The sequence below is a fragment of the Catharus ustulatus genome, chromosome 1 (genome assembly GCF_009819885.2).
Source record: "Catharus ustulatus isolate bCatUst1 chromosome 1, bCatUst1.pri.v2, whole genome shotgun sequence".
Taxonomy (NCBI): Eukaryota; Metazoa; Chordata; class Aves; order Passeriformes; family Turdidae; genus Catharus; species Catharus ustulatus.
In genome coordinates, this window is record NC_046221.1 from 33,881,782 (window position 1) to 33,899,111 (window position 17,330).

General features: G+C 40.1%; 1 protein-coding gene across 4 annotated transcripts in view; it reads right to left on the reverse strand.

The window, feature by feature from the left end:
• Positions 1 to 17,330, reverse strand: part of GSDME (gasdermin E) — a 43,541-nt gene that overhangs the window by 17,405 nt on the left and 8,806 nt on the right. For all 4 annotated transcript variants that reach the window (XR_006163116.1, XM_042779991.1, XM_042779989.1 and 1 more), the window contains exons 5-10: positions 10,755 to 10,926; positions 9,679 to 9,799; positions 4,661 to 4,849; positions 2,902 to 3,029; positions 2,599 to 2,785; positions 1,177 to 1,250 (exon numbers count right to left, since the gene is read on the reverse strand). Coding sequence is in view for 3 of the 4 variants with exons in the window: in XM_042779991.1 (XP_042635925.1) it covers positions 1,177 to 1,250; positions 2,599 to 2,785; positions 2,902 to 3,029; positions 4,661 to 4,849; positions 9,679 to 9,799; positions 10,755 to 10,926 (871 nt within the window). In the remaining variant the exon portion in view is untranslated. The remainder of the gene's footprint in view (positions 1 to 1,176; positions 1,251 to 2,598; positions 2,786 to 2,901; positions 3,030 to 4,660; positions 4,850 to 9,678; positions 9,800 to 10,754; positions 10,927 to 17,330) is intronic.

Sequence of the window (17,330 nt, forward strand, 5' to 3'; positions counted from 1 at the left end):
TCCAAGCACTGCTGTTCCTGCCATCGCTCAGCTCAGTTCTTTCATACAAAACCACCAGAGAGCTGACAAGGCAGCAGCAAAAGGTCAAGATTCTCTTTGCTATTAGCCCTGACAAGTACGACGTACTGATCCACGACCAAAGCTCTATGGCACGATTTAAGGAGAAACATCTCTCCTGCTGTGTCATTCCCTGAGTTCAACTTCTCTCACTGCACATCACACACACCCGTCACTCTGAGCAAACAGAAGAACTCCCCTTGCTCCTACATATTTAAAGGATTTCACTATTGTTTTTGTGAGTGACTTTAAAAAGCTTTAAAAAAAATCACAGAATGTTTTGGGTTGGAAGGAGACCTTAAAGGATCATTCAGTTCCAATCCCCCTGCCATAGACTAGGGTTCACTAGACCAGGTTATTCAAAGCCCCATCCAACCTGGCCTTGAACACTTCCAGGGATGGGGCATCCACAATTTCTCTGGGCAACCTGTTCCAGTGCCTCACCACTCTCATAGCAGAGTTTCTTCCCAGTATCTGACCTAAACCTACCCTCCTTCTGTTTGAATCAAGTCCTCTTCGTCCTGTCACTACATGCTCTCGTAAAAAGTTTCTCTCTCTCTTTTGTAAGCTTCCTTCAGGTACTGAGAGGCTGCAATTAGGTCACCCCAAAGCCTTCTCTTCTCCAGACTGAGCAAATCCAATTCTCTTATTCTTTCCTCACAGGAGAGGTGTTGCATTACTCTAATGCCCTGCACCATTCCTTCAGCAGTTTCAATAAATGTCCTCAGAGTTTTGAGACTTCAGGGTTTGCCAAGGTTCAAGCACTGTTGCTATCGAAGCAAAATTTCAGTTTCCCAAGGAGAGGTGGTTACTGTTGCTGAGACTCTAAAACAGTGAGACTATTAGAAAAATAAAACTGGAGCTTAAGTTACAATTTTCTTTTGCTCACAAACCATGAAATCTCCCAAATACAGCAACGTTCAGAAGTTAGGTATGCACCTGCAGTAAACTGCGTGCTTCACTTGCCATATCAGACTCTGACCTTGGCTAAGCACTGCCTACAGCTGAAATTCCCACTGGAGCTTGGTATCTGCTCCTTTATTGGGGAGAAATATGGCCAAGGACAGGGCCACTCCCTGCTGCTGTGCCCATGGCCACGGCCCCATCTCCGTTACTCACCAAACAACACAAGGCTGGAACAACCTGAAGGTCACAGCAGGCACGCAGCAGGACAAGAGTGTCATCAGGCAGCTCTGTGAAGAACACATTCAGAAAGATCATTTCCAGTGAACCCTGCACCAGGCTGGCTGGAACAGGACCTAACAGGACCCATCAGGAACCTAACAGGTCCTACTCAGCTGGATGCTTGGAAGAGGCTGATCCAGCCTTTTAGAATGGGATAGGCAAGGGGTGTGACTATCTCTGTCCTTGAGAAAAGGCACTGGTAGAAAAGGGGGTTTCTTCCCCATCATCCTTGCCTCCTCCCTAAGTATCTCCTCAGTGTTTAAACTCTGAGTCTGCAGGCTGGATGAATGACTTAGGCCTTGAATAAACCAAGAACCTATGCTCCCAAAACCTGTGTTAGATGCTAACTTCTACAAAGCACAGCTTGAGAGGAATGGCATAGCTGAGACTGCCTTGGGGCAGGGAGAAGGACTAACTGATCCCTGTGGTAGCCTTCAACTCTGTAACAAAAAAGCTGCAATTCCTACCACAAGCAACAGGCATAAAACAGCCTTTGAATCTAGATCCAGCTACACGTATGCCTGGACTTAAGCAGCAGACATCATGTCTAAAGTCAGATATTAATGCAACACACTCTGTGCCCTGCTGTTAATGGCATCTGACAATTGTTAGCACATCAGCAGGTTTCTGTTTTCTATTTCTTTTCTCTCTTCCCAAATAAGTTAAGCTCTCCCACCTGGGCGGTGTGCATATATGGATGCACACTGACATTTTGCTGCACATTCCCACAATTTATACTGGACTTCCCTTCATTATCTTAATGTCACGGAATTCTTTATATACAAGAGAGAAGAGAAAAATCCAGGGAAGTCTGTCTTGGACTTTGTAGGTAGCTTTTAATTAACACTGTGGTGCCAACTTGATTGTGAGGATGGCATTTGTTTGACATTTATGTTTAATCTCCTATTTCAGCAGCTGCAACACAACCCTCTAATTGCAGTGTCTCCGTTTTAAACTCATTTTTGCTAAATTTAGTTTGCACTTGAGCAATATATGCTGTTACACATGAGACAACACCTAATTTGTAGTTCTCAGCATTTAGGCAGGAAGGACTCTGGCATGCAATAAGTACAGAAATTAGTTTGCCAAACTGCAAATGCTCACACTCAGCAGAAGCAAAGTTGAGCAGTCTTGGGGGAATGTGTAATTTACACACAAAATCTGTCAGTGATTGAGGGCTGAATTTAATTCACAGCCAGGAATGCTAAGCATAGTATACCGAACTCATAAAAAGGGAACAGAACAATTTATGTTCATGCAGCTCACCAACTGCTCAAAGAAAGCCATAAAAGCTTTAACATGGAGGGAGCTTCTAAAAGGAAAATAAAATTTTAAAAAGGGCTTTTCACAACATACCAGATACAGCACTGATAAGAAGGTGAGCAGCTGAGAAAAGTTCTTCATCCTGAGGCTGATATTTCTGCAACAACAGCTCACTCTGTAAACTGCACCCTAAGAGCTGTAAGAAGTCAAGGAGGTCTCTTTGTTGTTCAAGTTTCAACTCCTCCAGATCTGGCTTGCCTCCTGTGCAGATATCATCGAACTGAAAGCAAAAGAAAAAGCAAAACTTCTTGAAAAGAGAAAAATTCAAGCAAAAGAGAATGCTACTACTATTCTGAAATTACTTTTAGGAAGCAATCCAAAGGTTCTTCATCTTACCATGTCCCCCAGGGCAGTCACCACTTCTTCATGGAGCAAGAGCTCACAAAGGGTTTTATATAAAGCTCTTTGCTTGTCTTCTGCAAGCTTCACAAAGGGTTGGAACTGCGTCTTCAACCGTGACAGATCTTTCCCAAGAAAGGAGTGGAAAATAAAGCTAAGTATTTCTACACAAATGCCAGTAAAAACAAGTAACATTTTGCTATGTGTTTCATAAGCTCATTTATCACCACACCTCAATATCCTCATTTCCACCAGCACAAGTTAAAATGCAAGGCTTGAACAGATCTGGTGTTATTTCCTATGGAGCCAATGAAACCTCAATTCAAACATAAAGAAGAACAGCTACCAAGAATCAACATTTTGGTGCACTGTATTTTTAGTATTTTAAAAGTCAGTATTTAATGTTAATCAACTAACTACATCTTAAGTCTCCCAAGTTTATCTCCAGAGAATGTTCACTTATAGGGCAGAATGAAGAGTCCTCACTAAGTACAAAGGAATGCTCTGCATTCATTTTCTCACAATTCAACTATGATACTGAAATTAAATCTTTTGTGACATCAAATTACCACTTTGCTAAAAAAATTAAGCTTTCAGATCAATAATGCCAACTGGAAAGTTGGAATATTCTGGGGTTTTTTCTACATTCCAAAAATGTGGGCATACAAATGTTCTCAAATTTGTTTAAAAGAACTTCCTTCATGTCACTCCAGTCAAGAAACATGCTCAGTTTAAACATATCCTTTATAACTAAAAAATTACTTCACTGGGGGGGCAAAAAAAAGCCCAGCCACAAGCAGGTATTTTGTTTATCTGATGCAATTGTATGAATTCAAATATACAAATAACAGAAACTTAAACGTACTTCCAAGTTTTTTAGTAAAAACATTTTTTTAGCTTTTTAATTTTCCAAGAGACAGCGGAGGTCAAATTATTTAAATAAATCTTCGAGCCTTTTAAGCAAGAAAAGCAAATAGGTATGTCAAGCTGAAACAGAAATAGAACAGTGGCATACCATTCTTTCACAAGTGTTTATATATTTTATATATATTGTTTGTTGAACAACCATTAACCAAGGGTGAAACTTAAGAGACAAAAGAGGTGATATCAACCAGTAGAACCAGCTGTGACAACTCCACCAAGAACTGATGAAAACCACAGTGTGTTCTGAGGCCTTGACTGGTCTTCCCTTTTTTCATTCCACAACATTCCTGCCTCTTTTTTCCACATTCCTACAATAAAAACTTGTACCTGGACCATAACACCAATTTGCAAAGTTCCATTTAAACAATGTTTGGATTTTGTCAGTTACACAGCTTCTCAGAAAACAGAGGCTAAGTGAAGGCAAGGGATATCTCTATGTCTGAGACTTAACCTGTAACTGAGAAGCTTTACTGAGAGTATTTTTCAAATCATGAGAAACTATTTTCAGTGTCCCTTTCTGAATGAAAGCACATATCATTACGAAACTTGCAGAGGTTATCTGGAATATAAAAGAGCTGTCATAAACATCTGACTTTTTAAGATGATATTTATGACAGATGGATTTGGAATGTTCCCAGGCAAGGGTCCACTGCCTACACTTATTGCAAACTGATTTTTTATATTCTTTCTGTGCATTCCCCCAAGAGTTCCTGATAAGAGCTATTAAAGTGAACTAACAAGATTTCTTACTTACTATTGTACCAGATTATTTCTGCCTATCAGGTTATTTAATTCACTGTAATATAATCATGTAAAGCATTGCTGGTAATACCTTGTTTCAATATACTTATAGAAGCATCACTGGGAACGACGTTTTTAGCCCCAGAGTACATCTCATTATCAACAGCATCTGGCTGATAGAGGAACGAAGCATCTCTGAATTCAACTGAATGAGGATAAGCTGAGCCTTCTGTGCTTTCTTTTTCAAAACCTCCTTGCTGTTCATCTAGCAGACAGAACTCTGTAATTAGAAATTCAATCAAAACCAGTAATTAATAAAATACACAAGCAATTACTGAATGAGATGATAGCTTGTATTTTCTAGTATTCTCGCATGCCATTTCTCCACGTCTTGTCTCTCCCAGATGGGAGAGAATGCCAGTGGTAGCTGAGCATGTGAATTATTGAGCATTCCTGCAGCCCTGATGTTTGGTACAGTGTGTACAGGCAGAAGACCTGTGGTGCAGCTGCCTCCTACAGAATGACACCAGCTCCTGTGAACTAAATTAATGTAGACAGAAAATAACATGAAAACTTCCTGCTGACACTGTAAACCAGAATGCTGCATACAGGAGATGTAGGTAGGAATTCTTGATGTTTTCACAGAATCACAGAATATACTGAGTTTGAAGGGGCCCTCAAGGGGCCCTCAACTGCTGCCCTGCTCAGCACCATTCCCAAGAATCACACCATGTGCCCATGAGTATTGTCCAAGTGCTTCTTGAGCTCTGTCAGGTTGGTGCTGTGAACGCTTCCCTGGGGAGCAGTTGCAGTGCCCAAACACCGTTTGGGTGAAGAACCTTTTCCTGATACCCAACCTAAACCTGCCCTGACACAACTTCAGCCATTCCTTGTTGCTGGTCAGCACAGAGCTGAGATCAGTGCCTGCCCCTCCTCTTCCCCTCATGAGGAAGTTGTAACTGCAGTGAGGTCTCCCCTCAGTCTCCTCTTCTCCAGCCTGAACAGACCAAGTGACCTCAGGTGCTCCTCATACGGCTTCTCCTCAAGGCTTTTCACCATCTTTGCTGCCCTCCTTTCCTACACTGTGGCACCTAAACTGCCCCCAGCACTCGAGGTGAGGCCACCCAGCTCAGAGCAGAGCAAGACAATGCCTCCCTTGCCTGGCTGGCCATTCTGTCCCTGATGCTCCCCAGGACAAGGCTGTCCCTCCTGGCTGCCAGGGCACTGCTGACTCATGTTTAATTTGCCATCAACCAGGACCTCCAGGTCCCTTTCCATGGCACTGCTCTGCAGCCTCTCATTCCCCAGTCTGTAAGTTTTCTACCCACTAAGACATGCTGTAATGCAGGCAGTGGGGATCCACTCATGAAGGAGACACATGAAAGTACTTTCTGAGATTTGTAAGAACTCTTGAGGTTCCTTTACAGAATTCCTGTTAACCATGGCACTGAGAGACTCCTCTTTCTCAGCCAAGCCACAGCTCCATCCTCAAGTTCTCCAGGAAAGTGAACAACAGAAGACTTTGGGAAGTCTCTAAAGGACATCACCCAGGGATGTTTCCTAACAGAATCACTCTGCACTGTTTCTCTTCAGCAACTTCATAGAGGAAATAATATGCCCTGGCTGGATTATCCTTTCTGCCTCATCTTCATGACAAGCACTGGCCAAGCTCACTCAAACAGGACTGTCTTTGTCCTGCCATCCCAGTGCCCCCAGCCTGATGAAGTTAAAGGCTTCCTGGAATGTAGAGGGAACCTTCGTAAGAGTTATGCTGAGAAACCTGGAGTATCAACGTCTGTGCTCATGTGTTTAACACTGTGCCCTAAACATGCAGAATCATCTTTACACTCAAAGCCCTATGCATATTCTGATCATCTTTTATTGGCCCAAATCTAAGATTTGAATGTGTACCCATGGCAGTCTGCAGCTGGTCTGAGAAGAACACAGGCAGGCTAGCAAAAGAAACTCAATTTTGAAGCAATACCTGACAGCAAAGGGAAAAAAATGTAACTAATCGAGCACTCACATGTACCAGGCACAAAAACTAAATATAACCTTTCTGCAGTTGTAAGAGTCTGTCTCACTAAATTAAGGATATTCAAAGCAGATGAGAAAGCATGGAGTGCACTCCATCAGCAAAAAGATTTTTCAAAGGGAAAGCAGACAAAGAAATCCCTGCCACAGAGAAAGAAAGACAAACCTTTACGCTTGCATAACCCTTCACAGAGAAGAAGGAGCTACAGAGGAGCAGAAAATGATTAACACAAGCTAAGAACTTCCCAAAGCAACAAGACTCTGGACAGCAGCTGAGGCACCACAAAGCCACCTCACTCATGTTACTGTCATTGAAAATAACAAGGTTTTCACATGAACCCTGAGAAGGAAGACTGTGCTAATAAACTGCCTCCCCTCCTGAGGCAAAATTATGCTAATAAGAGAAATCAAACTTTTCAGATCATGTTGTTACATCTTGTAACAGGACTCAATTCACAGAAAAAAACCCCTCAAAATTCTGTATTAAGAGGACTGTTAATTAATGTTATCGAATTCCATTACATTCATTGATGACGACCCCCAACAGAGCATTTAGAGCTTGTTAGTTACTCAGAAACGTTAACAAAAAAGGAAAACCTGAGATGATCAATGAAAATAATCAGAGACTCCTTTATGTGAAAAAGTGGATATATTGGAACTGTTCAAAATACAGACATTTAAGAAAAAGCAAGCCACACGCATATAGCAATGAACAGAACAAAACAAATCATCTGGGTGCTTTTATATGCCTGCTTTGTAAAGCAAGAACAAGAGGCATTTCAGCACAACTTTAGAGACCCAAAACTGCAAAGCCTTAAGTAGAAACAGTTTTTACACAGAATTCATGGAAAATTAGCCTGTAGAAATCAAACACAATGACTACAGGAAAGCACAATGGTAAATGGATCAGAAAAGGATTAGATCCTTCTTCCTTTTTAAAAATTTATTTATTTACAAAACTATCCAAATATGTACAGTTACATTAGTTAGAACAGTTAAAAGAAAATTTATATGAAATTTATTTATTTATTTATTTAAATTTATTTATTTATAAAAATATCCAAATATGTACAGTCACATTAGTTAGAATAGTTAAAAGAAAATTGATATATCATTCTTCCTGTCAGAATAACTCAGGTACTGGTAGTGGCAAAGAAAAAGAAACAATAAAAAGCTTACATGCATCTTACTGTGTAATTATCTGTGAAGAGAATCCCATTAGGTTACACTTGCTAATGGTCGCTTTCAGTCTCATGAGAAAGGACTACATTAGTCCTTGGATTTAACTTCAAAGGCTAGTTCTATTTTCCATAAACAGACACTGATCCCTGCTGCTCAGACATTAACAAGTTGAAGTTTAGGCTACTCTCCCTGGCAAAGTCCTAATTTTGTTGTCAGTTCCTTCCTTTTACCTTCTCAATGACATTAGGCAAGGGAAAATAGCACAAATTAAAAAAGAAAACAGGCAGGACACAGGTTGTTTAAGATAAAACATGAAACAAACTGTGCTGGTTTTGAAGTTTTAAAAATGCTAATATTAAATATGAAAAAAAAGCAGAAAAAGAAGCAGAAGTGGAAAAAGAGCAGAGAAGTACAGATGACTAACAAGACCCATCTATTCTTAGCTAGCAGGACATCACAATTTCATGTAGAAATCACCTAAGCAGGCCATCAGCTAGGCTACCCCACATTCACCTATGTAGTCAGACAGCCTTAATTGCACCTCATTACTCTGAATTACATTTCTATTATAACCATGGCGTCGTCATCCTCTGCTATTATCTCAGTCTACATCAGAGTACATAATTAAACTTTTCAGAAACTGTTTTCAGGTTACATAATATTTACTTCTATTCCTGAGCTTACAGACTTCCTCAATAAGAAGGAGTATGATGGAGAGTTAATCCCCGGATTCAAATCTCAACTGTATTCCAATTATTTCTTCAATGTACCTCCTGTTTCTCTCCACATCAGTCCTTCCCAACTTCCAGCTCTACTATCTGATTTTATTCCTCCTTGCATAACATCCCCTGAAACCTCCTTTAGGTCTGTGAGTTTAAATGAGGATAGATAAGAAAGAAAAACCCAAATCACTGTGCCAAGGAGAGATACGACTTCCCCCAAAGCCAATTTCAACATTTTTTCTAACCTGAAAAGTATTCGACCTGACATAAGTAAAGCATGACCAGAAAACATGACAAGGGCATTTCTGCAACCACTCTGAGGGCAATCTTTAAATCAAAGTGTAAGCTTAAATTTTAAAGCTGAAAGTTTAAATTCCAGTCCTGTATGTATGATTCTGTTCTTAACATCACTATTGTCTACACATTCCTGGTTGACAGTTGATTTACATTCAGGTCACTCTCTGCAATAGGTGAAGGGAATAGCCTGGGCCAAGGGCCAGCTGGCTGGAAGCAAAATTGCAGAAAAAGACCTGGACAACAAATCCGAGAGGATCAGTAGCATGCCCTTGAAGTTTGCTGCATACTGGGTTGTACTGACAAGACTGTAGCTTGTCAGTGGACTGATGGAACTGAATTCTCAATTTGGGAAAGGGCATTCAGAGCACTGTGTCCAGTTTCAGCCACCTGTGTACAAGCCCCACATTCATGGACTGGAGCAATTTAGCAAACAGCAGATGTTGAGGGAAAAAAGGTTTGCCATCACAGTGGTCAAACATGGTAAGAGGCCAGAGGAGTGATAGAATCTCTGTCTCTGGAGATAAACCAAAACTTTATAATAGATAAGGACATGAGCAATCTGATCTAACTCTGAACTCTGACTAAAGTTCAGAAGTTGGTCCTGCCTTGAGCAGAGGCCTGAGCTACATGATCTCCTGTGGTTCCCTGAAACCTAAGTCATTCTGAGTTTACAGTGCACTCAAGCAAGTGAAAAAGCATTACTTAATCAGTTTTAAAATTACTAAATCAACATTTCTAGCACAAATAACTATCAAGTAAAAGGACGCCATACAACATGATCACCTTCATGCACAGGGAAACATAAAAATCATTGTCTGACAAACAGCTTTGTCCACAGCTGAACTGTGTCACAAAATCTGAGCTTTTCACTTACCAAACTGGCCATTCTGCTTTACAAACAGTTCAATTACACTGTAGGCAATAGTGGTTGCAGGAGGAATTTCAAGGATCACGCTAGAATCCTTCACCAGACTTCCATCTTCACTTACTGAAACCTAAAAGATAGATTAATTCACTAATTTATCTGATTCAGTTACTGTACAGCTTAAACACATATTTAAAGTGAAAAATACAGAGGGAGAATATGCTTTATTCTCCATGATGTCTCATCAAAGTGTATGCTACATCTGGCACCTAAGAAAAGAACTAGATGAAGAGCAAGGTAGAAATACAATGTCAAGAGCAGCTCTCACACTCTTAGCTACCCTGTCCTAGCACAAATTTGAGCTCCAGGCACAGCTTTTGCCACACATGAAGCCCCATGTCACTAGGAAACGGGCACTCACTTCAGTGTCCTGCCTTGCCCAATTCTACTGTGACATTTCTTTAGCCCAGCTGGAGGCTGGTGCCAGAAAGGCAGCACTTGCAAAGAGGGTTGTTATATTGTAACTCCTGGATTCCTGCAACTGGACACACACCGTACACAGAAGTGAATAACCCCCAGCTTTTGACTTTGGTAATTCCTTCTCAATTCACAGGCAATTTTTCAGATAGCCTTATAACGCAGCTAATCTCTACTCCCACGAGCAAAACCAAAGTTTCCCAATAAATATGAGAACTCAGTAGACACTGCAACCATTTGTGAGGAACGATTACTTGGCTTTTCACATAAACTTGATTCAGCAATGCAGTTTGCTATTCAACTTGCAATGAATTGTTTTAGGTTTGCTTCATGTTCTGCTGTAGGCAGGAAACTACAGAGAAACAGAATCACAATTTGATAGTATTGATGGAAACTACATTCCAGGCTCATACAAAAATATGGCATCTTTTGCCAGAAAGGCAATGGAAAAAACATTTTCCCATACAGAATTTTCACAGCCAAGCATCGCAGTTTGTTCAGCACACTAAGAAAGCACAAAAAATACTCCAAAGTCCATTTGGAGAAATAGTTTCTTCCCAGATAACGTGCAAATGTTCTATTCCTTGCAGATTTTTACTAACTTTTACCTTTATTGTTTTTGCAGTGCATCCCATCACACCACTGACTTTTTCTTCTGTCTGGATATGTTCGGATATCGTACACCTCTGAGTTGTGATTATCTTTTCTCTCAAGATGCACAGCACTTCACGTTTTCTTTCTATAACTTGCTGAAGTAAACTACTCTTTAGATCTATTGTTCTGAAAAAGAAGATACACCATTAACAATAGTGAAAAAAACCCCAAACCAACCACATTTTCTTAACTGTTTGAAGAAACTTTTATTGTAAAAATAAGAATGGTTTCTGTATGAGCAGCCTCATCAAAATTATGACGTCCTCTTTTGTTATTTGGCAGCAGTAAATAAATGCATTCCACACTAAGTCCTCATATACATATTGAATTTTTAATTCCCTACTCTGAGCAGAAATGGAAGTTGTCTGGATACTTTCTAAGCAAAGAAAAAAAAGCAAAAGGGAACTAAGGGCAACTTTTAAGTTTCCTGGGTAATACAAAACCAAATAGTCGGGCTCTTGGATACTGGACTGAATCCTCTTCTGCTGTGAGCTCACACTGACATTACCACAGCCATGGCAGGGGTGCTGGCTGGGGGACACAAAGACAGCAATGCCTCGGTGCCAACGCTCACTGTTTGCTATGGATCTGTTTCAGTCTCACTTAAACCCCCAACAGGCTGAGTGGGATCAGCACTGACCAAGTATTTAAAAGGCCTGAATGAGAAAACAAAGAAGATTTCATTGATTTTGAGACTGGGGATTACTGAAAAAACTCCACCTGCTTTAAAGTCCTGTGTTATTCATTGGTATAGACTCAAAATTTGACTGTCACAGTCAAAAAAAAAAACTAACTGTGGGAGGGAGCTCAAAACTCTAGCCTACCACTAGGCACCAACTTAATCTCACCAACCATCTCTACTCCACAGCGTAATTCAACATCTGTTTAAATGCTGCTGGAAATAATTCTAACATTAGATTCTTCTTAAAATGAGCAGAAGACTGAAAATGAACTCCCAGAAACAATACAGGAGGTTTATTTTCTAAGAAAATGCTACAAAATCACTGTCTTGTCTTTTAGGGTGTTAAGAGACTTTATGGTAATGCTTAAAACAACTTCTTAATTGTATTTAATTGAATAAAATGTGTGAATTATATTATACTTTTGCAAAATACTCACTGGGGGTCCTCAGACGAGATGTTGTATTTTTTATGAACAAGTAATCTAGCAAAACTGTTGGCAGATTAAGGGATTGCTATACCTGACTCAAATTATTCAGTCTTTTCTCCTTCGAGTGTAAATGGCTATTCATGGAGCTAAATGGCAACTTCCCAAAAATGTGACAGAAAGACATGTCTGACTCAAATTCATTTAAATCGAGATATCTCCACTTTTAATTAAAAAGTTTTAGATTTATTAGATTCTGAAGTTTTGAATTTATGCAGCCTGTGTAAGTCTGAAGTCAGCTGGGGTTTTTATTGAATTAAAAATATCCTCAGGCAATTTTTGATCTTTGGAGAGTTACATGCTTATATGAAAGTTCAATCAGTTGGAATGAACTGTCTGAAAACCTTAAAGTTGATTGTTTAGACAAGGGAAAGAAAATACCTCTGAAGCAATGCAGCAGCCACTAGAAAAGCATCCCCAAACATTCCTGAGATTATTAATATAACTTTTTTCCCTTTGGTGCAAAGTCATGCTTTATGCTTGGAATGCAATAAACCTTTGGATTAAGCAAAAATTGAAGAAATGTCAAGCAATCACAAACATCACTGTTCTTAGAAGTGTCTGCCAAACCAGACCCATTAGTTACAGTCTATCCAGCTATCATATACACCACAATAATTATTTATGTTTCTAAAGTGGTGTGCTATAAGTATCTTGAAAACACAAATTAATGCACTAAGAACTTGCAGTTTTAACATTTGACCTAGGGAGCCAGAGGCAAAAAAAAATACAATGAAGCAGCACAAAAGCAATTTGTCATTTGCTTTCATGTGTATTTTTTGACTGCTTAAGAGGATGACAAACTTGCTGACTATCTCCAAAATTTAGAGGAAAAAAAAATCCTCAATCAATCAAAGGTAGAAAAATACCTATTAAATAACGATTTCCTATTTCTGAATAAGTGTTAATTGAAGAAGGATACAAAATATGACCTAACCCTATGCAAATGAATCACCAAAATAATTCAAGAGAAGTTTTCCTCCATCTGCTTCTACAGCATTCTGCCTGAGGCAGGACTGGCTCAGACCCTGTCACGCTCCTGGCTTTGAGGTCCAGATGCAGCAGTAGCAGCAGAGTGGCAGAGCAGAAGAATCAGATGTCCTTAACTAGCAGAGAGGGGCAGTGAACAAATCCTAGAAGCAAGGCTGGAGGAGCTGCTGCAGCATTGAGGGCTATGGAGTGACAGTGACACACACAGGGACACGGAGCCACCTGCTGCAGCAGCACTCCCCAGGCATGGCCCAGAGGTGACCTGGGATCAGCACAGAGCTGAATGTGTGCCTGAGACAGTCACTGCCACAGTCCCAACGTTCAGTGGGATGTGCCCCATTGTGAAGCCCACAGAAATGTTCCTCTGCCCAGTAAGTTTAGTGAGCTCCAAATTCAGAGCTTTCAAACCCACAGCTACAGAAACCTTTTCTTCTAGGATAGCACAGTTGAGTGCTCTCTTCTGGACTTCTGGCACTGAACTTTCTATCATAAAACAGAACTCCAGAGTTGCATGTGGGCACATCATGAGTTATTACTGGGGCACAGCCTGTTAAAGGCAAAATATTCTGCTCTCCTCAGCAACTCAAAGAGGAGATGACATGAGGTAAGCAAGTATCCAGCTTATCTAAAGTATCATTGAAAACAGTCATCAAGAGCAAACCACAACAGGGTTAAAGTTTGACAATCAGAGCAGGGTTTCAAGTATTGCAGGGCAATAGCCACTGAGTCTATCACTATTTTAAAAAGAACTGAACTTACTTGCCAGCATAACACTGAATGTAAGAAAATATGTGAATAACACAAGATGGTCTAGTTAAATCCGTGAGAATACATTCATGCATGTAATGAATTGCATTGCATTTTTTTATTTTACAGGTCATGTTTCAGAGCTTTTACTTCTGTTCTACAACCATGGCTCTTACCATCTCTTTCACTCTGTACTGGACCAGAGCCCCCACCAACCCTGGGCCATTTGTACTACATTACCACTATCCATCCCACCCCAAGGAGCTGAAGCACTCAGAAGTAGCTCTATAGAAAAATAATGAGGTGGTTGGTTTGCCAAGTCCCATTATCAACACACAGAGTATAGGCCTGCATAAATAAAAACTATTTTAAAGATGCAAATTATGGGGTTATGTTTGAGTGTTTGTTCTGCTTAAGCAACCTTCCTGAGGTCAATGATTTACTATGCTGGAAGCTTTACAGGTCAAACATGTACATAAAATAATTTCTTTGGGTTTTGGTCTCACTCCACATTTAACTAAACACTTCTACTCTCCTATAATACAAAGACTGCCTTCACGTTCATTCAGTATTTTTCTTCCTGCATTAGGAAAGCAGTAGACAGTTAGAGGCACAAAACAATTTGCTGCAGACAGAAGTCAAAAAAGAAGGCAGAGAAAGGCAGAAACCAAATAAAGACAAGAAAAAACAGACAACCCCTGGCAACATAGCAGGCTCTCACAGTTACAACAGAGAGCACAAGCCTGCTCTAAACCCCACTGCTGAGACTGAGGGTCTTTCTTTTAGGCACAGAATTCGACCTAATTTCCCACAAAGGAGAGGCCATAGGACCATTTCCGTATCAAATCCTGTCTGTCTCAGTCTCTAACTAACCCACCCACAAATCCTTAAAGCAAGGTGCTTCTCCATTTCTTACAAATACCAAGAATGGCATAGCTGTGACTACTCTCCATCCTCACATTGAAATCAGCACTGCAGCCTGTCTGCACAAAATTTCACTAGTCCAAACTACTTACAAGTAAAAAACCTTTTCAGTCCTGTACTGGGCAATGTCACCTCAATACATCACCTCTCCTAGCTGCAGACACAGCCACCTCAGGCTCACAGCCTCTTCTCCACTTCATTTATAATGTGCAAGTCTGATGTCTTCCATACAAATACTGCTTGTTGCAAGTGAGAGCCTGCACCCAGCTTTGTTCCTGCTCTAATACAGACCTCCAGATAAGTGTCAGAGAGTAAAATCTACGAGACCTCACTCTGCCATTTTCCACCAAGCAGAGATGCAGGTTTTTTTTGTTAATTCATTTCAAATATAACCTCTCTGACCTACTTCTTACAGAACACCGCATCTGCAAGAGTCAGCTTATTGATAGCATTTCACTATTTTCCCTACAGAATAACCTGACACACACTTCACAGAACATCTTCCCTAAGAATACCAGAGACTTCTGAGACTGCAAGTGACATGTAGTTCTCTATTTTCTATTTGACATGCTTCTTATTATTTAAATCACAGGCACACACAATTGCTTTTATTCAATCCAGTTACACAACACTTTGTGACTTCATATTACCTCACATAGCAGTTCAGGTAGAAAACTGAATGGTTCTCTCATCATGCTCATAAATGCTCAAGGAGTTTTAAACAATACATTACAAATGGTCTGAATTTCCACTGTACTCAGATTAAGAACAGACATTTATTTTTGTCTCAGTATGGACAACAATATGCAGTTTCATTAATTTGACTGAAGTGCAATATGCAACAGTATGAAAGTATCTTTCCACCATGCCAGAGGATGCTGCTAAAAGCACAACTCTTTTCCTAATGTGCTAATCATAGAGTTAGGAATAATTCACACAATATGATGGAAGTATGACAGGCAATTTTTTCTGCAGCTGATGTGAACTGACTGCTATCACTCTCCTTTCAGAACTTCTCTTTCAATCACCTTCCATGACTTTTAATGAAATGGTAAAAACAAACAAGCAGATTTGTTAATACATGAGAAGTACAAAGATTATAATATCCTCATAACCCATTTTTCTGGAGGGAAGAAGACACAACAGTTGAGGTTGGACAGTCATCTGGTCTAACCTTTCTGTTTTAGCAGGGCCATCTAGAGCAGTGTGCCTAGGATGGTGTCTCCAAGGTGGGGAACTCCACAGCCTCCTCAAGCAACCTGTGCTCAGTCACCCGCATAGTGAAAAAAAAAAAGAGTTTCCTGATGTTCAGACAGAGCCTCCTGTGTTTCAGATTGTGCCTACTGCTTTCTGCTCTCTCTGGGCACCACTGAAAAGTGGCTCAACCAGCCCACACTTCATCAGCTTCTCTACGAGGCCCTTATGGCAGACAGTACTGAAAGCCTTAAAATAGAAGACAGAATATATTCTTAAATCCATAGCAATCCAAGGGAGCTAAAGGCACAGGACTCTGCCCCAAATCATGTATGTATCAGTATGTTACAGCGCTCTGTGAGCTAGCAAGCACTACGTAATACAAAATAAAAAATATGTAAAGGGACATATGCCAAGATTGTGTACCTAAAACCATAACTTTATTTTAGGTATTGCATATTACGTTAGTATGTGTGTTCTGCATTTACAATGTCACTGCTTCTGCAAACCAGGAATCACCTCATCCCACATCCTTCAGCTGTCACCCTTTTTCAGAAAAAGGAGCCAATGCAGCACCTGGAATCTAATTAAAAGATTGGGAGGATTCTCCTTCAGAAGGTTCACCTGAGAAGTGACAGGAAACCGATTTGCTGCCACTGAGCACTTTCAGCTTGCTCAACTCTGAAGACTCACATGACATGTTTTAAAATCCACATCAGCTTTGACTTTTTAGAGTTTCCTGCTACAAATCTGCAACTTTGACTTAATCAGCCTAAGACAAGAACATTTTAAAAATGCAACTTAATTAGGTTATTTCATTGCTTCATTTATAGAAATACTAAATAAAGCAATGATTGATCAAACAAGCACAACCACCATATGTTAAATGACATCAACAACAGTTAGCTGCCTCACATTTCACAAGTCCTGACAGGTAAATACTCTCTTATAAGTACCGTAATGCTTTGCATCCAAAAAATCACTAACTTGTAGGCATCAGCACTCCTGAATTCCATACAATACCCGTGGATGAGATGAAAACTTGAAGCTCAGACACAATCAATCATAAATCATAGAATATTTATGAACAAGTAAGTAGAATTTCATCTGTAAGGCATTGCCAACAATTTCCAGTGAGTCTCCGCATTACACTGGAGAAAAAAAAAATAAAAATTCTGCTATCCTCATCATTTTCAATGACCTGGCAGAAGGCAGACTGACTCCGTTTCAATTATACACTGTGCACCATAAGCTTTAATAAGCTATGAGCATCATTTTTATGAACTAAGTGCCTAGGATGAAGTGGCACACACATCAACTCCAGTTACAGTTACACATAGATCAATGTAGAGCTACTGATTTTCAACACTAAGAAGGTAACGTATTTCTAAGTATTTAGTCACATAAAGGATTGTATTCCAAGATGTGCTGATTTGTTGTGGGAGAATTCTTTTTGTGAACAGGTAACTTCGATTTAGGATCAGTAAGCTTTTACATGAACTTATTCT